The sequence below is a fragment of the Rhinoderma darwinii genome, chromosome 9 (assembly GCF_050947455.1).
Source record: "Rhinoderma darwinii isolate aRhiDar2 chromosome 9, aRhiDar2.hap1, whole genome shotgun sequence".
Lineage (NCBI taxonomy): Eukaryota > Metazoa > Chordata > Amphibia > Anura > Rhinodermatidae > Rhinoderma > Rhinoderma darwinii.
The window spans coordinates 54,457,853-54,481,129 of record NC_134695.1 but is presented as its reverse complement, the minus strand read 5'-3'; the positions used below and the strand labels follow the sequence as shown (position 1 = coordinate 54,481,129).

At 41.5% G+C, this 23,277-nt stretch overlaps 1 protein-coding gene across 2 annotated transcripts in view; it reads left to right on the top strand.

The window, feature by feature from the left end:
• Positions 1–22,919, top strand: part of SLC5A12 (solute carrier family 5 member 12) — a 42,976-nt gene extending 20,057 nt beyond the window's left edge. For both annotated transcript variants that reach the window (XM_075837001.1, XM_075837000.1), the window contains 12 exons: positions 2,968–3,035; positions 3,936–4,090; positions 6,299–6,439; positions 15,592–15,721; positions 16,478–16,566; positions 17,121–17,233; positions 17,840–17,907; positions 18,504–18,590; positions 20,146–20,345; positions 21,280–21,383; positions 22,157–22,290; positions 22,589–22,919. In XM_075837001.1, coding sequence (XP_075693116.1) covers positions 2,968–3,035; positions 3,936–4,090; positions 6,299–6,439; positions 15,592–15,721; positions 16,478–16,566; positions 17,121–17,233; positions 17,840–17,907; positions 18,504–18,590; positions 20,146–20,345; positions 21,280–21,383; positions 22,157–22,290; positions 22,589–22,750 — 1,451 coding nt within the window. In that variant the 3' untranslated portion in view covers positions 22,751–22,919. The remainder of the gene's footprint in view (positions 1–2,967; positions 3,036–3,935; positions 4,091–6,298; positions 6,440–15,591; positions 15,722–16,477; positions 16,567–17,120; positions 17,234–17,839; positions 17,908–18,503; positions 18,591–20,145; positions 20,346–21,279; positions 21,384–22,156; positions 22,291–22,588) is intronic.
• Positions 22,920–23,277: the final 358 nt, after the last annotated feature.

The window sequence follows — 23,277 nt, the reverse complement described above, 5'->3', positions numbered from 1 at the left end:
AGGTCGTTCATCGGGATCTGTGCACAGTCTGGGCCCAGGTTCAGAAGAACCTAGAGGCGTCCCAGAGCATACAGAAGGCTCAGGCCGATAGAAGACGTTCTGCTAACCCCCTGTTTGTGGTCGGGGATCTGGTGTGGTTGTCATCCAGGAACTTGCGTCTCAAGGTTCCGTCCAAAAAGTTTGCTCCCCGGTTTATTGGGCCGTATAAGGTCATTGAGGTCCTCAGTCCTGTCTCTTTCCGGCTGGAGTTACCCCCGTCTTTTCGTATACACAACGTGTTTCATGCCTCCCTCCTGAAACGCTGCTCCCCGTCCTTGGCCCCCTCGAGGAAACCTCCTGTTCCCGTCCTCACCCCTGAGGGGGTGGAATTTGAGGTGGCCAGGATCGTGGACAGCAAGATGGTCCAAGGCTCCCTCCAGTACCTGGTCCATTGGAGAGGATACGGGCCCGAGGAGAGGACTTGGGTACCCGCCCGGGATGTTCATGCTGGGGTATTGGTCAGGAGGTTCCACCTGCGTTTCCCCAGTAAGCCAGGTCCACTTAGAAAGGGTCCGGTGGCCCCTCATAAAAGGGGGGGTACTGTAAAGGATCTGCCAGGCACTGCTTCGGGGTTAATTCCCAGAATTAATCAGTCAACACCTGAGTGTACATCCCTGAGACAGACACCAGCTTCCTCCACTCAGGCTGGCAGGCTTAGGAGTGGGAGAGCCTATCGCAACCTGGCCAGACTCAGCTAGCTCCCGCCCTCGGTCTATTTAAGCCTGCTCTTCCTGTCCATCTGTGCTTGTGAATTCTTTCCTTGAGGTTTCCTGGCCCGGCTACAGCTCCTGCTACTTTTTGATCCTGCTCCATACAGACCCCGGCTTACCGACTACTCTTCTGCTTTTCGCTTTGTACCTCGCACTCTCCTGGCTTGACTCGGCTCGTTCACTACTCTGTTGCTCACGGTGTTTCCGCGAGCAACTGCCCATTTCCCTTGCTTGTATTCCCTTGTTTGTTTGTCGTGTTTGTCATGCACTTACTGAGCGCAGGGACCGCCGCCCAGTTGTACCCCGTCGCCTAGGGCGGGTCGTTGCAAGTAGGCAGGGACAGAGTGGCGGGTAGATTAGGGCTCACTTGTCCGTTTCCCTACCCCCCCCCACCATTACACCACCTTTGAATACCATTTTGCAGTTTAGATATAATCTACATAAAATGTTGAGTAACTTTGTAAATACATTTCTGTACTGATCCTGTGTTATAGTCTATAGCTGCATTCACAATTTTGCTGGTTGCTATTGGAAACAGTTGTCAAGGTTGTTGACAGACACTCCCCTAACAGCTTAGCTCAACTCCTATAATACAGTGAGGAGAATGCAAATTCTGAATGAATACTCAGTTCAGACATTGAGTCAACAAGCAATGCAGGGAGATTTCAGCTCTGAAGCCTGCAGACCTGTGAATTCAGCTGTGGATTATAATATGGCCTTTAACTCAGTAACAGTTTAAGATAAGTAATTATACAATTATGTCCAAAGTTTGACATATGCTTTCAGAGACTAAACTCTTCTACCATATCCATGTATGCTCCCAATGTTCACTTTTAATAAAGCAACAACTCTACATGTAACAGATAAATATTATCTTCTAATGTTGGGGACTAAATGTCAACTTCTCCACCACTTGTTTATCATCACACATTATCCTCGTTTAAACATAATTTCCTGGCTCTTATATATCCAATGTAGATTCCACCTAACCAGATAATGCCAAGTGGTTTTATCTAAAATTGGCACTTCTCTAGTGTCTTGTTATGTAAACATTGCACCATTCGGTGGCAGAAATATTAATTTCAGTGACACTTTTCTGGTGTACACATCTAAATTCTACATAGCATTGACTTAATAATAAAATAAATCATAAAGAGCTAGCTACATATAAAGGATAACATACTTTAATCTATTTGCTGTGTTCACATCAGGACCGGACTGGGACTAAAGTGCAGACCTGGCACACATCACACACCATGCCACAAACATATACCACATATTTACATCCTGGTCATTATAAGGACATGGGCAATTATGCCTAAGTAAGAGCCTGTGTATCCAGCCAGCCTCAGTGATTGACAGCTACAGTATATCTGCACACTCACACAGGGAAGGTTGTCAATCACTGAGTAGGACCGCCCACTGGACTCCTAAGCCAAAAATGAGCAGGGAATAAAAATAATAAAGTTAAATAATAATGTAGAATTACCATTGCAGGTCTAGGGAACAGTAAAATGCACAGGAGAGGCTACAGACTGTGCCCTGTGCAGCTGCATACATGACACAAGCAGCGTGCAAACTTAAACTCACTTCAGGGAAGGGCAGAGATTTATTGGTTTGCAATATACTTACATCACCTACAAGAAGAAGGAAGCATCCAATATAGTTGTGTCTACCCAACTCTTGCTTACCAAAATGTATAGACACAAACCTATCTTTAATATTAGGAAGAATTATGATTTCTTGATAGAGCTGCTGCAGTCCATTAAATTAGTAGATGCTTCCATTGCTGTTTATTTTTGAGGTTAAACAATAGCAAGACCTGTGCAATTATATTTTAAACTGTTATTGTTCTATGTAGCAAGCCCAAATGTGCCCAGGCAGCCAAGGCAGCTACTATGGTCTCAGTAAAAGATGGGGCCCAGCTCAATAAAATTTCTTCCCCCTATCTCATGGACATGGAGAACCTGTATAAAAGATACACCCTTCGCTGCAAGACACACAAGAAGAGACAGAGGAACAAACCAAATGGCAAAAAAGTGGCAGATAAGCTAGATGGGTATCTAGTTGTAGGGTGCTTTCATACATCAGTATGAGGGCCCTATTTTGCTTGGGTCCACTTATTTGTATATACACTCCTGATCTATGGCTATCCTTGACTGTATTTAGTTTTAGTTATTATGATGCTTTTCTCATTATTTCTTTATTTGTTTTATAGTGACAGGATTCGATCTCTGGGGATCTGTATTTGCCACTGGTATAGTTTGCACCTTTTACTGCACCTTGGTATGTTGTCAATTTAAAAAACATAAAACTGAATATAGATACTTGCAAATCTCCCAACAGTTAGCTAAAAGAAAAGTCTCACCTAAACCTTTGCCAAAAACATCTAGTATAGTGCACATTATGATGCCATGTCCCTTCTGGGACATACATGAAAGGATTCTCCTGTGGAAATTGGACCAGTTGGCAGTTTTTTATTCAGGTCGGCTGCAGCTAATTATGCACCTCAATGGCATTGTCATGATTTAGGCTCTGCTCAAATGTAATTTTTCATATATGTCGGTGGTATACGTCGGGAGTGTTCCCCGATGTATACCACTGTATACCCATAGAGTGCCATACATGGTCCATTTGCCACAATGTTAAAAAAAAAATTATATCGCACTACATACTTTCTTTTTTCAGTGGCCCATTGTACAGCAAAGCGTAGTTTGCTATCCTCTCCAGTTGTATACTATAAAAAAAAAGGTATGCCAACATATACAACTCCCGTTTGAGTCCAAAAGGACACACTTTTGGCATCTGTCGGGTGAATGGGGGGGACCTATGGCTATGTTCGGCGTAGGCATCGAGAGGTTTTACGTCGCATACACTGAATGTGTTCATATAATGAGATGTGAACAGATCTTTTCAGTGACGTTCATGCAGTGTCTCAATTGTAAGGCACATATAGGGGGTGATACTTTGCTCCATATACACAGAAGTCTATGAAGAAGCAAAACTACGGATAGCATGAATTCAAACACTGAAATAGTAATTAGGATCTTTTCATCGCCCCTACTGCTTTGTATATGTCTGAAGAAGATAAGCATTTTACATCTATAGGTCAATCACCTTTTCTTAATCATTTACAGAAATAATCCCATATGAAATTTACCTGTTTGATTTTTATGTTATTCCTAGGGAGGACTGAAAGCCGTTGTGTGGACTGATGCCTTTCAAATGGTGGTTATGGTTGTCGGATTTTTGTCTGTTCTTATTGAAGGAACGATTCAGAATGGAGGACCAGCCAAAGTATGGCAGACCGCTATAAATGGATCACGCCTGGATATTGCTGAGTAATTATCTTATTAGCCTTACCTGTATTATTATTTATAGGCAGGGGATAGGAAATCTAAACTCCTCAAGCACCCTGGGATGCAAAGCTAATAGATGGGTAATGACAATGCCTCCATGTCACTTTATCTGCAAACTGCTGCACATCAAAATGCGTACTCATAGAAAAGCAGGGGGCGATGGTGAAAATAACCATCCGGGCACCTGGTGCACCAGACAGAAATAAATATAAGTACAGAATATGTTGTCATGCAGAGTTCACATTAGTATAACTGCAGGCATAGTGTTCACACATTCAGGATTTGACGTGAAGTTTTGTAACCCACGTTCACATGCAGCGGAAAAAAATCAGCCACAGGAAAAAAAAATCTGCAAAAATAAGAAGCATGCTACTTATTCCTGCGGATTCTGCATGGAAAATCTGGCGGATTGGCCCTAAATTGATTAAGCTCACAGCATTAGATCCTGTAGTAAATACTATGCACTAAAGTTACTATTCTTGTGAGTATGCGGTGAAAATACACCCTAGACAGCTGGAACATAACTTCAAAGAGAATTTCTAACCAATATGTAAAAATGGACATATTAGTAAATCTGAAGTTTTAGTTGGAAATTCTACGTCGGGCTCATTTCCATGCAGCAGGGTGTCAGCTGTATGTTACTATTTGGACGACTGCATGGATGTACAGGAGCTTCTAGAGAGAGAGACGTTTTATGTTGACGCTCTCCCCTACAGCTTTTTGAGGGGGGTCCTTTCTGAGGGACTCTATTCTATTAACTCATAATTCCCTAATTAGTTATTGGAAGGTGGGTTTTCAAAACCAGACAAACCTTTTAAGACTGTTAAGACCAGAGCTAATCCTCTATAGCATACCTCCCAACTTTCAAGTATCGCAAAGAGGGATACTTACGCCTCTAACCCCGCCCAATCCTCACCCATACACACCCGGTTCAGCCCACACAGTATCATGCTCCCATAGTGCCTCCCCATAGTATAATGCCCCATAGAACCCCCACAAAGGTATAATGCCACTGTAGCTGCCCCAACACATTATAATACCCTATTGTGCCTCCCACACAGTATAATGCCAAATAGCTACCCCCACACAGTATAATGCCCCCATACAGTATAATGCCCCATAGATGCACCCATACAGTATAAAGCCAACACAGATGCCCCTATACAGTCAGTATAATGCCCACACAGATGTACACATACAGAATAATGCCCCATAGCTGCCTCCATAATGCCAGCACAGATTCTCCCATACAGTATAATGCCCCATAGTGCCACAATGCCCCTGTAGATAGTGCCAGTGCCCACTGTGGATAGTGCCCACATAGATGGTGGCAGTGCCAACATACCACCACAGTGCCCACATAGTGCCACAGTGCCCACATAGTGCCACAGTGCCCACATATCATGTGCCAGTGCCCACATATAAAGTTCCAGTGCCCATATAGTGCCACAGTGCCCATGTAGTAAGTGCCACACCACCTTGGAGATAGCTCCACCCTGCCTGTATATAACGCTAACCCCATTGTAGATAGCTCTAGGAGCGTAATCCCCAGCAAGAGCATCGGCCACAGGAGGGGGACATATATGGACAGTGACTGGGGGTTCCTTCTAGGAGCGGAATCGACAGCCAGAACGTTGGCAATGCTCTGGCCAAGAATTCCGCTCAAGGAGTAGCCTCTGATGTCACTGTCCATATATGGATAGTGATGCCAGGGGATTCTCCAAAAGCGGAATCCCCGGCCAGAGCGTCGGCAGCGCTCTGGCCGGGGATTCCGCTCCTGGAGGAGTCACTGACGTCACTCTCCATATATGGAGAGTGACGTCAAGGGCTTTTCCAAGACTGGAGTCCCTGGCCAGAGAGCTTGCGCTGCTCTGGCTCGGAACTCCATAGTTGAATGCTGGAGCAGGGAGCTGACGGCTTCCTGCTTCAGCATTGGATTCAACTGTATCTGCGTCCTGAGGATATGAGGCTATGCGTCGTGAGAATACCACCGGCCGCCTGGGATAGCGGGATACCGCGGCTGGAATCCGGGACTGTCCCGCTGAATCCGGGACGGTTGGGAGGTATGTCTATAGTAGCATCTCTCAAAATAATCAATACATACTATATACATATACCAATACATACTTCATGGGTCAGTGTGATAATGATTCCAATACATCTGTAATAAATCTGTTTTTCTTTTTAAAGCTTTAGTGTCGACCCATTAAGAAGACATACATTTTGGACGATTGCAGTTGGGGGAACATTTACATGGTTGGGAATCTATGGAGTCAACCAGTCAACAATACAGAGGTGCATTTCTTGCAAGTCAGAGAAACATGCAAAACTGTAAGTTTTAATATTACAGATACAGTATAATGTTTATTCTGAAGAAGAAAGCAAATACAGGATGATGGATTATTGATTATAAGTATAGGCCCCAATTATTATTGATATGATAACAATTCTATAAGTCCATTTATAAAATAGGCTTTCAGTATATTTAATCATAGACATTCTATACTCTCAAGCTACTGAATTTATACAGTGATTGGGATACTTGGTACAATATCCAATGGAAAAGTTGTTACATTTTTAGAATATATTTGAAATATCTGTCCTCTGCCTGCTTTTGGATTTAGCTTATTATTATTAGTACATATAGAGGTATAGGACAATTAACAGCACTAGGACTTCAAGGTTGATGGAGAGATGTTGGTTTTATTCACCACAAAGTGAGCACAGTATATATATATATATATATATATATATATATATATATATACACACACACACACACACACATTTTAGACGTGGTAATGTAAAGATTGTCTGAAATAAAGTGTTAAAATAGAGATTCACATCTACATTATATGGTTATAATTTGGATTGATAGTTAGACATAACCAGTGCTGCTATCTCACACACATAAATAGTACCGCTATACCAGATCCCAAAATAAATTGAGACCCCAGAACCGATCCCAAAATTAATCCAGACTTAGGACCAAACCCCAAAATAATTCAGACCACTAAATTAATTCAAATCCCACATTAGACCCATAAATTAATCTGTAGCCCAGATCAGAGCCTACAATTAACTCAGACCCTGGTCCAGACCCCTAAATCAGATCTCAGATCAGACCCCAAAAATAGTCAGAATACAGATCAGAGTAAAAAAAATAGACCCCTAAATTATTTTCAGACCCCACCCCAGCTTATATTACACCTCAGATCAGAGAAAAAAAATAAAACTAAATCTAGACTCCAGACTTGACCAGATACATACCCTCCCCTTCCTGGCTCGTCTTCAGCTCCGGGTGCCATTCTAGGAGCATCGAGGGTAAGCCTACCGACTGTATAGTATAGTGAATTAATCCAATAGATAACAACTGTTTTTTATGTTAAGAGGGCCCATATTGAACCCCTCGACTTTCTGCACCCAGGCAAGTGCCCTTGTAGCCCCACCCCCAGATACGCCCCTGCATAGTGGATTGGTGCTAAGCCTCTTATTGTTAAGTCAATGTTTTTGTAAGTTTTTATTTTTGCATTTCCAATGACAAGAAAGTTTAAACACATGACAGTCATACAGCACCAAGAGACAATAAACGTCAATTAATGCATTGTCCAACAAGATGAGCAGTAAAAAATATACCACAAAGCAATCATATTGATCTTTGAATTATTCCTTTGTCAATTTCCTGTTGATGACCATTCACACATGGATATACAGTATGTTACACAAGTAGTAAAACCAATGGCTGTTTGGGCATTGAGCCATGGGTCCCATATTTGAATAATCGGTCCGGAGTACCTGTGGCAATGTATGTTAATTTGTACATGGGTAAATCAGTATCAACCAATTCCAACCAATGGGAAACAGAAGTTATCTTAGGAGGTTTCCAGTTCAATAGAATGGATTTTCTTCACAAAACAAGAGGAGCCTATATAGAGATCTACCATACTTGCTAAGAAAAAGATCCGACACCATCATCATGGGAGCATACCTCCGGGAAAACTAGTTGAGTGTGCAAAGGTCGATGTATATCAGAACAGTTACGTTTTATGGTTAGGGCATTCCCAGTAAGCCTGCGTAATCCGTACCAGTCTTACGGGTGTCAGATATATTCTATGAAGCCTCTTGACTTATATAACTATAACTGGAAGTCAGTTCCTCCACATGACGATCCTTCAGTACTGGAATGCCTCTCTGCTACCTTTTAAAAGTCTTTTCTAGCGGGGACCCGTGTTCAGCCAAAATTCAGAATTTTTTTTTTCGATTTACAATTCAGAGAAGTAAGGCTATGTTCACACGGAGTATTTTGGGGGAGGAATATCTGCCTCAAAATTCCGTTTGGAACTTTGAGGCAGATATTCCTCTCCCTGCACGCCGATTTTCGCGGCAATTATCGTGCCGTTTTTCGCCCGCGGCCATTGAGCGCCGCGGGCATAAAACAGCGAGAAATACGCTTTCTCCTGCCTCCCATTGAAGTCAATGGGAGGTCAGAGGCAGAAGCGCCCGAAGATAGGGCATGTCGCTTCTTTTTCCCGCGAGGCAGTTTTACTGCTCGCGGGAAAAAGACGCCGACGCCTCCCATTGAAATCAATGGGAGGCGTTCTCGGGCCGTTTCTGCCGAGTTTTGCGACGCGGTTTCCGCGTCAAAAAACTCGGCAAAATACCCCGTGTGAACATAGCCTAAAAGAACTTAATGCATCACACAACCTGTTCATTGACTTTTATTGTAGACACCCTGGTAATAACATAATGCACATAAGGATACTCACCGGCCAACAACAACAGCTTTGCATCTCCCGACACTTTCTCAAGGCCTTGTCGGGAGATACGAAAAGCCGGTGAACAGGGATGAAGTATCGTCATGCACATCATGTTGTCACTAGTGTGTCTACAATAAATCATTGAACAGGGTGAATGCCGCAATCAGTTCTTTTACATCTATGACCTGGATTCTTGTCACTGTAATTTTTATTGCTGAGCATCACCAGCACACCCTCCTACTTCAAAGGTTTGATAAAGCACTTAACAAACACGTAGTGCCAATCATTTATCTTCTGCTGACACATAGAAAGGTTTTGAATTTGCTTGTCTCTGAAATTCTTAGAGTCTACATTGAGGACATTGCCGCATGGTGGACAAGTAATGAACAGACAAAAGACAATATTTGCTTATGCAGCAGAGCCGACTTTGTTATTTAGCAGCTTCTTTTGTTCAATGTTATAACTAACTAAGCTAGCATAAGCGAATAGATTTACCTTAATGGGGTTGTCTACGCCCCGGACAACTAATGACTTATCCACAGGATAGGTCATCAGTATGATCAATGGGGGTCCGACACCCGGACTCTGCACCGATCAGCTGCCCCAGCTGGCTCCGGGCACCGGATGTCCATGCCAGAATCAGATCTCTTCGGTCACTTCTTCATAACATCTGGCACCCGGAGTTAGCCGGAGCAGCTGATCGGTGTGGGGTCCGGGTGTTGGACCCCCACCGATCATAAACTGATGATCTATCCTGTGGATAGGTCATCAGTTGTCCCTGCGAGGACAACCCCTTTAAGTCTAATGAAATACCTCAGATAAATTATAGTAATACTGTATGTAGAAAATTATAAACTGAGGTCTGTTACATATGACTATGTTTTAAACATAGACAATTAAATAAAAATAAATATATTGAGTGAAAAATTATACGAATCTTAGCCCAATTCAATTACTTACTCTTTATAGAGGTTGTCTCATCCTTCCCTGATGCCAAACTAATGCATATAGACCTCATAGGGAGGGGGGTTGGGGGACCTCCTGCTCGGGACCCTCTTTACTAGCCAAAGTGGAGAGCCGCTAACTAAAAGCTTCTTTCGTTTTAGCAGACCAGCCTGTCCATCTATTATAAGGTTGGCTATTCTGCTAAATGGCTGACATGTAATAGTATGGCCACTACCATTTACTAATGCTGGGTCATACGATACCTGTGACAGGGGTTGTCCAGTTTTATCAAAATAATGACACCATTTGCATAATTAAAAGTTATACAATTTTCCAATATTCTTCAAGTTTTTCAAGATCTCTGCTTGTTGTTATTCAGTAGGAACATTCATTATTTACTTCCAGTAGATAGAATTCTGTCCATGGTCATGTAATGGACACACAGGTGCTGGGATCATTAGAAGACACAGTTCTGATACATATACTGTAACGAGTCGTGCACCTGTGTTTCCATTCACTGGAAGTAAACAATGAATGTTCCTACTGAATAACAGCAAGCAGAGATCTTGAATACCGTGAAGAATTAATACAGAAAGTATATTAGAAAATTGTACAACTTTTAATTATACAAAAAATACCAAAACAGTCCCTACAAAGTGGCCATGAAGTGAAGATGTAATGGGTTGCTGGAGTACACTGTAGATTGACCGCAAAGTCTTGACCGGTCAAACCCAAAAATAATAGTGGATTTTCTTGTTCATATAGCATGGTCAATTGCTGAAACTTGACCACAACATTTTATGGTCATCTTGGGTTCTGTGTGCATCATGGGGTCAAATGCAAGTGGCCCTATAGAATGGACCTTATTGTACAGTATCTCCTTGGAAAATAAAACCGTGGACTTTCTTCTGGAAACCTTTCTACATAATATGATAACAGTTGTTCTTGATCTTCCTGGAAAATGTTTGCTTTGAATATATAGCGTTATCAATATGACAGTTTAATTGTTTTACAGTTTCTATCTTCTGCTCATTGAACTTAATGATGAGATCTGCAGCTATCTGCACTGTCCTGATAATGATTAGCTTCGGTCATCTGCACATTCATCTCATATAGACCGGCAGATTTAGCAGATTTTCTCCTTGGTTTATACAGAGATCTTCCCTCCACGCACCTTTACTAATTTGCTTTAACATTCAGATAAAATGATATGACAGCTAAGAAAGACATTGACGTTACTTATCATCAGCCAAATCTTAGGGCCCTTTTACACCGGCCGATAATCGGCCAGTGCAGCGAGCGCCGATCAACGAGACACCGTTCGTTGGCGCTCGTTTGCTCCTGTCACAAGGAGCTATGTATGGCGACGAGCGCTCCTTCCTCCGATTGCTCGTCCCCATACATTATTATCATGTCGGCAGCGCGTCTACCTGTTTACACAGAAAGATGTGCGGCCGACAACGATAATATTTAACTTTTTAAAAACGATACGACCAGCAGATGATCCAGCGTTTGCTCGTTCATCTGCTGATCGCTGCCCTGTTTACACAGGGAAATTATCGGCAACGAGCGTTCATGTGAATGCCCAGCCTGCAATAACTACTTTACCCCTGCAGGGAAATGTATGGCAAGCTAGAGCTCCCCCTGACATGAACAGCTGATTGCTGACTTCAATATAATGAGGGACTGATATGATGAAACCCTTTAATGATTTGGCAGGAGCACCCCTATACTCTGTGTGCTGCACAAATCTCTGCTATCTATCTCGCCCTACTCTTCTCTTTATTATTTGGGCACTGTGGCACCATTCCTATCACCAAATCGAAAGACTTTAACAAGCGCCGATCGACAATACAGCTCGTTAGAGTCATTCAAACGGAGTAATGATCGGGAGTCTGAGTTGTTCGTGCCCATACATTAGCATCTTGTTGGCAGCACATCTCCCTGTTTACAGGGAGATGTGCGACCGACTAGCAACCATTTTTATGGCCGCATAAAAGATCCAATTAGCCGTCGCGGGGGCTCGCTCATCAACTGATCGCTGGATGGGAAGAACCATCTCATTATCTTTAGGTTGTGGGCAATTTAACCCCTTCAGGACCCAGCCATTTTTGGTATTTTGGTTTTTATTTTTTCCTCCCCACCTTTAAAAAGCTATAACTTTTTTATTCTTCCGTCATTATAGCCATATGAGGGCTTGTTTTTTGTGGGACGAGTTGCAGTTTTTAGCGGTACAATTTGTTGTACCATATAATGTATTGGGAAACTGTAAAAAAAATTATTTGTGGGGTGGAATAGGAAAATAACAGTGATTCCTCAATCTTTTGAAGGGTTTCGTTTTTACGGCGTTCACCGTGCGGTAAAAATGGTGAATTAACTTTATTCTTCCGATCAATATGATTACGGCGATACCAAACCTATATAGTTTTTTTTATGTTTTACTACCTTTAGGGTATGTTCACACGCAGTGTTTTCAGACGTAATTCGGGCGTTTTACGCCTCGAATTACGCCTGAAAAACAGCTCTATTACGCCTACAAACATCTGCCCATTGCCTGCAATGGGTTTTACGGTGTTTTGTTCCCACGAGGTGTAATTTTACCCACCGTTGTCAAAATACGGCGCGTAAAAAGACGCCCGCGAAAAAGAAGTGCATGTCACTTCTTGGGACATTTTTGGAGCCGCTTTTCATTGACTCCATTGAAAAACAGCTCCAATAACGGCCGTAATTTACACCGCGAAAAACGCGAGTTGTTAAAAAAAGTCTGAAAATCAGGAGCTATTTTCGCCTGAAAACAGCTCCGTATTTTGCTAAGCGTGTGAACATACCCTTAGAAGGAAGAAACTAATTGTTTAAAATAAAATTTGTGTTTTGTCGCCACATTCAGAGAGCCATAACATTTTTATTTTTCCATCGATTGAGCGGTATCAGGGCTTATTTTTTGCAGGGCGAGCTGTAGTTTCTATTGGTACCATTCTGGGCTACATGAGACTTTTTGATCATATTTTTTAAAATTTTTTGTGAGATATGAAGTGACCAAAAAACAGCGATTCTGGCGGTTTATTTTTTTTATGTTTACGACATTCACCGTGCGCATTAAATAATACTATAGTGTATTAGTTTGGACTTTTACGGATGCAGCGATACCAATTTTGTAGGTTTTTTTTTTTTACATTACTTCAGAGGAAAAGTGTTTTTTTTTTTAACTTTTCTAATACTAAAAACTTTATTTAACTTTTGGTTTACACATTTTATTAGTCCCTCTAGGGGACTTGAACCAGCGATTGTTAGACTAATGTATTGCAGTGTATTGGCATTTTTACAGGCCCCTGTTAAGCCCTGCCAGAGACACGGCTTAACAGGAGATGAAGAAAGGCAGGCCTGGGGACCTTCATTAGGCCCCTGGGCTGTCATGACCATCATTGGCGCCACCCGATCACTTTGCGGGGGGCGCCCACTGTTTGTATCGTCTTAGATGCTGCGATTGTGCTTGATCATGCTGCGATCACTGTTCCTGGCTGTTATTCCCAGGTATAAGCTGTAAAACACAGCTGACACCCGCAGAGTATGGAGCGGGCTCAGCGGGTGGGCCCGCTCTGAACATTACCTCCCCCACAAGGACGCAATAGTACGTTGTGGTGCGGGAAGAGGTTAATGACAGCTTTATTGTATTACTGGAAGCCTAGATAAGGCAGTATAGCAACACTATACATTATATACACAGATAAGATTCTGCATGCATCTCCCCTGGTCTCTGTGGGAGGGGCTAAAATCTATGAGATTTCTCTGTCAATCAACTCCCATTTATTTCAGCTGCCATAAAGCGCACACGCTATGCTGTGCTGACTACACAGGTATAACAGGAAGGAAGTTTTTTAAATAAGAATTAAATAGGTACAACATTTAAAAAACAGACCCAACACATTTTTTATCAGTATACTTAAAGGTGTTTTCCCATCAGGGACATTTATGACATATCCACAGCATATGTCATAAATGTGAGATAAATGCGGGTCCCACCTCTGGGACCCGCACCTATCTCTAGAACGGGGCCCATAAGCCCCGTTTCACCGCTCTGTGTTGTGGCTGAAGCGTGTGATTCCTGACCATGAATTACAGAAACAGCGTAACTCGCTGAGCTACGCTGTTTCCTTAACTCAAATAGAACTGAATGGTAGTTACGGAAACAGAGTAGCTCACATGCTACGCTGCTTCCATATTTGCAATTCACTACTATGGGAGTAACGGAAACAGTGTAGCTCAGCGAGTTAAGCTGTTTCCGTAATTCATGGTCGGAAATCACACGCTTCAGCCACAACACAGAGCGGTGGAACGGGGCTTATGGGCCCCTTTCTAGAGATAGGTGCGGGTCCGAGAGGTGGGCCCTGCACCTATCTGAAATTTATGACGTATCCTTTGGATATGTCATAAATGTCTCTCATAGGAATACCGCTTTAAATATAATCAATCAAACTAAAAGGAAATACATGATACTTTGCCTTTAAGAAATGCTCCTAAAAAGTGATGAGCCACTAATGGAATCTTCAGATTTAAGGAATTTTATTATATAATCCAGATAGTTCTGAGGTAGGCTGAGGCTGTATCTGTATATTGCCTGCCAGGAGGTGGCGCAATGATAGACTTTGATGTGACACTCTTGACTAAAGATGAGCAAACCGTTTCGGCACAAATTTGGCTGTCCCATGTGATCGCTGCAACCAATCACAGGCAGCAGCAGTCACATGGGACAGTTACGTCATCTCACCTTCCGGCAGGGACACGCCGCTACTGAAGACCGAGGAAGGTGGTATGGTTTTTTATTTTTGTCGAGTCGCAAGTGAATTTCAGAGTCCATTCTATTATTCTATCATGAAATTCGCTCATCACTACTCTTGACTGCTTTTGGGGTTGCACCTTTCTGCTTTTTCCTCTGGGTCAATAGAAAACAATGGCAGGTCATACTATTACCCTACTGCCACTGGACTGCAAAGTATAGATGTAGCAATGTTTACCTTGACTTTTAAAGTGTTAAATACACAGTGGCAAGAAACATTAAAGTGCAGCCAAACGTTTGACAAACTTCTGACATGTCATAGTGACCTGTCAGAAGTTTGGATTGTTGGGGGTCCGAGCACTGAGACCCCCACGAATCGCTAGAACGAAGCAGCTGATGCGTTCGTGTGAGCGTTCAGCCTCTTCGTGTCTGTTCGGCTTATTCCGGAAAGCCGATGTATCGGAGTACGGGGTCATAGACTTTCTATTGAGTCCGTACACCGATGCATTTATTTCCGGAAAAAGCCGAACAGACACGAAGCAGCTGAGCGCTCACATGAGCACTTTAGCTGCCTCGTTCTAGCAATTGGTGGGGGTCTCAGTGCTCGGACCCCCACCAATCCAAACTTCTGACATGTCACTATGACATGTCAGAAGTTTGTCAAACGTTTAGCTACACTTTAACCTGACTTTTTCAATGATTTTCAATGGCTTAAGTGATAAGTTATCACAGTGCAGCAACTTATCAAAGTCAAGATAAGGATGTATAATGCCACCTATGCCCTCAGCAGACTGTGAAGGTACCAATTTCTAGATACAACCATAGATATATTTTATATACATTAGATCTGTGAGAATATGATCCGCCTATTTGTGTTTTAGGGAGGTCCATAATTTACTTTATGTACTTTTGTTATATTTCATAGACATATTAAATTGCATTTTACTTCTCTTCCCAAGGTTACAGACTGCATATCTCATGAAATATTAATGTTCTTCTTTCTTCAGAGCCCTTTACCTTAACTTGATTGGTCTCTGGGTAATCTTGGTATGTGCCGTGTTCTCAGGCCTAGTAATGTACGCACACTTTGAAGGTTGTGATCCTTGGACTGCTGGATTTATAGAAGCTCCTGACCAGGTATATAATCAGAAAAAGTAATGTTCTGCACACTGATAGAAAAGCATATTACTTGTGTCTTCTTATGTAGCCGACGGGCCTCCTCGACCACTACCCCTGCAACCCTTATAGCAATACCCCTGAATCAGGAATGACCCTGAGATATAATTTCCTCCAAAAATTTTGGAGAAAAAACTATTTGGACACCCCATTGTTTATAGGCCTCAAAATGAATTGAGATGATTTGTAGAAGCTTTTTTTTAAAAAATTGAGTTTGACCAAAGACACTAAGAACATGGCCTCCAGTATGTTTTTATAATTATAGGTAAATCTAATATGAAAAACATAACATCTTCTAGAGATATGGTGGTACTACACCCAAATATTAGAACCATGAATTAGTAGGGCCACACATGACTTGGTTGCCCATTGAGCAGCCTATTGAAACTGCTATGGTAATTCCTAGTTACTGCAGCTCAGTCCCATTCACTTGAATGGGACTGAGGTGCATAGTGCTGCAGTACCAGGCCCAACCACTACCAAATGTACGGAGCTGTGCCCGGTAAGCAATGAAAAGGGCCACAGTGCTAACCGGAGCTCAATCACCTGATCGGTGGACATGTCAGGAGACAGACCACTACCGATCTAAAATTGAAGACTTATCCTAAGGACAGGTCATGAATATTAAAGTCCTAAAAAACAACTTTAATAGTTGCAAGTCCAAAGTAAAATAGATAAACAGAGTTGTAACTAACTAGTCATATTTAATTTTTCCAGATGATGCCATATTTCGTCATGAATATATTTTCAAAAATGCCAGGACTTCCAGGTCTCTTTGTTGCATGTGCCTTCAGTGGGACATTAAGGTAAAAAGTCATTGCATTTATGCTATTTATTCTTAAATATACTGGATGGCTAGTCTATGACAGTTGTAAGAAGTCACCTGCTAAGTTCTGTAAAAACCGCACAATCATGGATGTACACAGAAATGATAAGGCCCCGACAACAACACTCTAAATGGGCCACACTGAGAGCTTTGCCACATGTATGACACCTTGGGGCCTAAATCTGTATGCAGGTAGTGTAGTGGCAGCGGAAGGTAGTCACTAGAAAGCAGCTTTCAGAGAAAGTGTCAGAGAAAGCAGCTTTCACCATGGGCCATAGCAACAGGGCCCCCTGGAAGTTACGTCCCTACTCATAATGTCCAAAGTTATGTTAAATTAAGGAGACTGGTGCAGAAGACCCAATGATTTGTGGTCGACAGAAATTAGTTCATATGTTATAATCCAGCCTGGTCTGGTTATTTTACTGCATTTATACCTAAGGAGGCAGATATGCATGACACTATATAAAATGTATACTATTCTATATACTAGCATAGTCCAACATGGTGTGAAATATATTTGATACTGTATCACAGCACAGTGGCCGCCAGCATCAATGCTCTTGCTACTGTCACCTATGAAGACGTTGTTAAGAACATTTTCAAGGATATATCAGACAGGAAGAGTACCTGGATTAGCAAAGGTTTATGTGAGTATTGGATATCACAGAATAAAAGGAACGAATTATAAATGTATTACAAGCCATTTCCACAGATTTTATTTGTGTAGTAGGAATGCATAATTAGTTATTAAATGAGGTTCTCCGCTTTGGACTTGTTAGAAAGGTCCCTGGACAATACACTGATTATAAAGTGTTCCCATGTCAGGACCCCCAGCGATCAGCTGTAATCTGTGGGGAAACCTGGCAGTAAGTGTTCAGTTTACCTGTAGCGCCACCGCAGGGGAAATTAAGCATTACACAGTGCCCATTCAAATTAATTAGTAGCCTGTGTAGTGTAGTGTAGGACAAGTCCTCCAGAATGAGAGATGCTCTTTGTAACCACTCTCCTCTCTAACCCAGTTCAACTACTCTTCAATTTATTGAAATTTATTGGATATGTGTGATATCCAGTGTAATTTTCCCAAAAGACTTTACTTAAGACGAGACTACAATTGCATTCGTTCTACCCAAAATAGTCATTGGACTTCTATGGAGTGTGAGAGTTTAGTGGTTCTTTCTTAAAAAATAGATTTTACAACCAAAAGTAAGACATGATTTTGTGTGGCAGTATTGTGATTCTTTGTAATGTTTTAGGTGTCCTGTTTGGTATTCTATGTACTGTAATGGCAGTGGTCGCATCGTTGATGGGTGGAGTTGTACAGGTTAGTAAATATTTACTTCATTAGGGTTATATTTGTAGCCAGTCTGGTATCTTGCATCAGCTTTGCAATACGGGGATCTATTTCCATTAATAGGGAATAAAACAAATTGCATTGCACATTGTCATGATAAAAAAAAATCTACTGTTTTGTGTATACAACTCCTATGCTTACCTATGTGTCTCCATGGTTTCAGACTGCTAGCAAATCCTCTGTAGTCTGATCTTGCAGTCATGTGTTACTCCACTCCTTTTGACCCATTTCTTACTGCCTATAGTTATCAATTAGAGAAGAGTAACACATGACTGCAGGATCAGACTACCCACAAAGTTTGTAGTCTGTTACCATGGAGACACATAGTTCGGCAAAGGAGCAGCATACACAAAATGGTAGGATATTTTTAATCAAGACTATTTGCAAAGTTGCTTCATTTTATATTATAGGTGCATTGGCACAATAATAATAATAAAAATGGGTTGCAAATGTTCATACAGCTTTTAAACCAAAAAACATGCTTAAAGAACATACTGTCGCCCATAATATTTATTAAAGATATTGATTACAGTCCCTCATTCTATTTAATTGCCTTATGTCCACAGGCTGCACTTAGTATCCATGGGATGTGTGGAGGCCCCATGTTAGGATTATTTACTTTGGGCATTTTGTTCCCATGGACCAACTGGAAGGTAAGATCTGCCATATATCAGATACAATTAAGATTGTCTTGTTTCTCATTCAAGGAGGACTTCATGTGCTGTTTGCCTTCTCCATACATCTTAGTTTAGCTGTTTTGATTTCTATGTTTTTAATTTCTTTTTGATGTTGATGAGGATTTGTATTTATTTGTGCAGTGTTTGGTAGTGGCAGCACTATATAGAATTGTTATTTAGGAAACTGGACTGCAAAATTCTTCCAAAATCCAACAAACACTTCCTCCTACTGAATTAAGTGGTATGAGAATTCTGCATAGCAGCCAGCCGTGCTTTAAACAAAAATACTTCACCCAACTACTGCACATGAGATTTCAGGAGCACTTAGAAGGTTAATTTTTTTTTATCCAGAGCCAGCTACAAGCCAGCCAAATAAATTATAAAGGTTTTCAGCTAATGAATGTGTCACAATGTGTATGTGGACCCACAATGCCGCAACGCCGTAGCGGAGTAGAAGCTGGCCAAACAACAGTGTACCAAGTCTATACAAAGTCCAAGCACAAGGGTACCTGTTAGGCTGGGTTCACACAACCTATTTTCAGGCGTAATGGAGGCGTTTTACGCCTCGAATTACGCCTGAAAACACGGCTCTAATACATCGGCAAACATCTGCCCATTCATTTCAATGAGTTTGCCGATGTACTGTGCCGACGACTTGTAATTTTACGCGTCGCTGTCAAAAAACGGCGCATAAAATAACAGCCTCATCAAAGAAGTACAGGACACTTCTTGGGACATAATTGGAGCCATTTTTAATTGACTTCAATGAAGAACAGCTCCAAATTACGTCCGTAAAAGACACGGCGAAAAACGCCAGTACATGCAATTACGTCTGAAATTCAGGAGCTGTTTTCTTCTGAAAACAGCTCCGTAATTTTAGACGTAAATGCAGTTATCATGTGCACATACCCTAATAGTCCAGACAGTAGCAGAGGATTAGGCACAGATGGTACTTTGACGGCAGGTGATGCAAAATTTGGCAGGAGGTACCAGGCGTGGCAGATGACACTCGACGTGGTGTATGACAGCAGGCATAGCAGACAGCACAACACGACTCCAACACTAGAGAGGGCACAGGAACAAATACAGCACGGGATACAGGATACAGGATGCAGGGCACGGGAACACTGGGAATAGGATACGACTAAGGGACCATTTGCAAGGCTAACAGAGGAATACAAACAACGCTCAGGCAAGAAGTGAAAGGGCAGAGCCCCTTGTATAGTCCAGAGTGATTAGGGCTAATTAGTAACATTTTCCATCTGCGCACACTGGCCCTTATAGGCCAGGCACGAGCGCATGCGCGCCCCCTAGAAGCCACTGCAGAGCGGAGCGGAAGTGAGAGCCGGTGTCTCATAGGAAGGAAATGCCGGCCGGCACCAGAGAGTCTATGGTCGCGGCCGTCGGGGAGTGAGTAGGAACGTCGGGCCGCGGACGTTACAGAATAGCACTTAGAGGAAACCAATGCTCTTGGTGATACAATAATAAAGTTACATTTTTTTTGTAATCTATAAATCTCTATACTTTCCAGGGTGCTCTAGGAGGTCTGTTGACAGGAATCACCTTGGCTTTTTGGGTTGCCATTGGAGGATTTATATCACCTGCTCCAGTATCCAAGACACTTCCTTTAGTACTAAGGACAGATGAATGTAAATTACTGAATGAAACAATCAATGCCACATTTTCCACAGTCTTACCCACAACGCTGACTACAACTCTTCCACCAGAACGGTAAAAAGCATTAAAGCGTAACATCACCTTTGAACACCATTTTACAGTTCACAGAGTTACTCTACATAAAAAATTTATCAACTTTGTATATACATTGAATTACTGATCTTGTACTATAAGGGTATGTGCACAGGATAAGTGGCTTTTACGTCTGAAAAGACAGACTGTTTTAAGGAGAAAACAGCTGCGTCGTTTCAGACGTAAAAGCTCCTCCTCGCATTATGCGAGGCGTCTTTGACGCCCGTAATCTTGAGCTGTTCTTCATTGACTTCAATGAAAAACGGCTCAAATTACGTTTCAAAGAAGTGTCCTGCACTTCTTTGCCGAGGCAGTCATCTTACGCGTCGTCGTTTGACAGCTGTCAAACGACGACGCGTAAATTACTGGTCGTTGACACAGTACGTCGGCAAACCCATTCAAATGAATGGGCAGATGTTTGCCGACGTATTGTAGCTGTATTTTTAGGCATAAATCGAGGCATAATACGCCTAGTTTACGCCTGAAAATAGGTCGTGTGAACCCAGCCTAACTGAGTTACAGTCTGTTTTAAAGTCCAAAGCTGCATTCACAACTCTTCAGGCTTCAGAGCTGAAATCTCCCAATATTGCTGGGTCAATGTAAATTAGGAGAAACTAACTCTCCTACTTTATAGGAGCTCAGCTTAGCCATTAAGTTTATATCAAACAAAAAGCTTGCTGATTGGTTCCATTAACAACCAGCAGAATTGTGAATGCAGCTCTGAACTAAAATACAGACTGTAACTCAGGATAAATAATGCAATGTTTTTACAAAGTTACTCAATGTTTTATTCAGATCATTTATTGACTGAAACTGCTTTAAACACCTACTTTGCATTCCCAATAAAACACAAGATTTTAAGAAATGTAGATGTTGAGAGTATTCACTCTTTTTAACACTTATTCTTTCCAATCAGGTCAGTGCTGGAAGATAACTGGTACAGCTTATCATACCTCTACTATAGTGCTGTGGGCTGCCTTGGATGTATTATCTCTGGGCTTTTGATCAGTTTTATAACAGGTTGGTGAAGTCTTTGTATTTCCACTAATATCTATGTATAATTTATTGTATTTAATTGTATAGGTGTCCGACAGCTATAAAAATCAACATGTCCACTCGGCCGAGTGTGTATGTGTATGGAGTAGTCAGCAGAAATAGCTGTGGGGCATCTCGTCCATGCGTAAAGACAACATATTAGTGTATTGACAGGGGTTTCCGCAGCAGGACCCTTGGTGATCAGCTAATGGGACAACCTTTTAAGAGAATGTTCATACAAGTGTGTCTCAAGTCTACATTCCTTTCCATATATTTATTTAAAAAAAAAAAAGATCCCAGCAGAGGAAAGTAGCAAAACTTCTGAACGAGAGATCGTACTTCTCCTCTTGTGGTCCTTCCACGAAAAAAATTAAATATGACTTAAGATATACTTGTATACAAGCCCTAATTCTGGCTCTATCCATATCACATTTGTGAACTACGTTTTCCGAATGTATCTACCCGGCGAATGTCAAAAGAGTGTCCTTTGAGCATACGCTGGGCCAGTATGCATTGGCATACTTTTTAGTTTTGTTGTAAGCAATAACATAGTAAATTAGGCTATTCTATAAAGTGGAATACAGTTAAATATATGGTTTCCTTACTATGGGTTCTATTTAGACTAGAATAGAGCCTAATACAGGAATTTTAGAGTAAAAGTTATAACGTGTATGTAATAGTAAATGCTATATAACGGTTCTAGTTCACTAATATAATGTATATATATAATATAAATCATTTATTTATTTATTCCTTAGGTCGTGATCATGGAAAGAATATTAAACCATTATTCATCAGACCAATCTGCAATCTTGTCTGCTTCTGGTCAGATAAGTACAAGAAAAAGTGTTGGTGTGGCGTTCCGCATGATGAAGAAGACGATGAAGAGCTGGTAACTAACCTTCAACTCTGATCAGTTCTTTGGGCTCTCCTGGCAGTGGTTTAGGGGCAGTGGTTTAGGGGCTCACCAAATGTCTATAACCCATGGTTGGCTACTAAACTTTCTTTCCAGCGATCAGCATCTAGTCCATTACAAATTAAAACTTCTGACATGCCACTATGGCACTTTAAGCAGGTTGCTTTTATCTCAATATGTACATAGAGACATAAGTATTTATATATACACAATTACCACCGGGGATCCCTAAGCTACATTTACACGGTGTCTAACATATTTCCTTCTTTTAAAGGATGGTGATGTTTTCAAGAAAGACGTTAAGATGACTCCAGTTCAAGAAAAACAAATCGAAAACTCATATGACAACGACTCCTGCCGAAAACTACCACCTGGATATAATGCCAATGAGAAATCCTATACAAACACAGATCTAGATAAAGAATGCCAGTTGTAGATAAATTATTGGTTACATAGTGTACTACAGCACCATATGTACATGAAATCATTATTACTTGAGTATTTTTTTGCTATGTCCTCTAATTTGTTCATACATCAGTGGTATTGTGCAGAATTGCTGTATAGTATTTATCCTTTTTCTATTCCTCATGTGTTTGGATAATGTAATATATGGGACATTGGACAAAATATCCAAAGAAGGGAGTCAGGTCATGCTACCCCCTGGCATGTTACCTGTTCCGACAACACCAGCTAATGCCTAATCATTATTAATGTTATATTCAGTAAATTGTTTTATTTCCATTAAAAGAATATCTGAGGGCATTGGTGTCTAATAAACTGTGTGCTCGGAAAATTAGGAGTCAAACGTAAGTGTTGATGCTTTGCTGTTTAATGCCTGCACCATGACCTGGATAGTATTTGACACATAATTAAGAAAGTATTCTTAAATAACAATAACGCCACTTTCAGCCTGTTCTAAATATACAGGGAACGATTTATTAATACTGGCTTTTCATAAGCCAG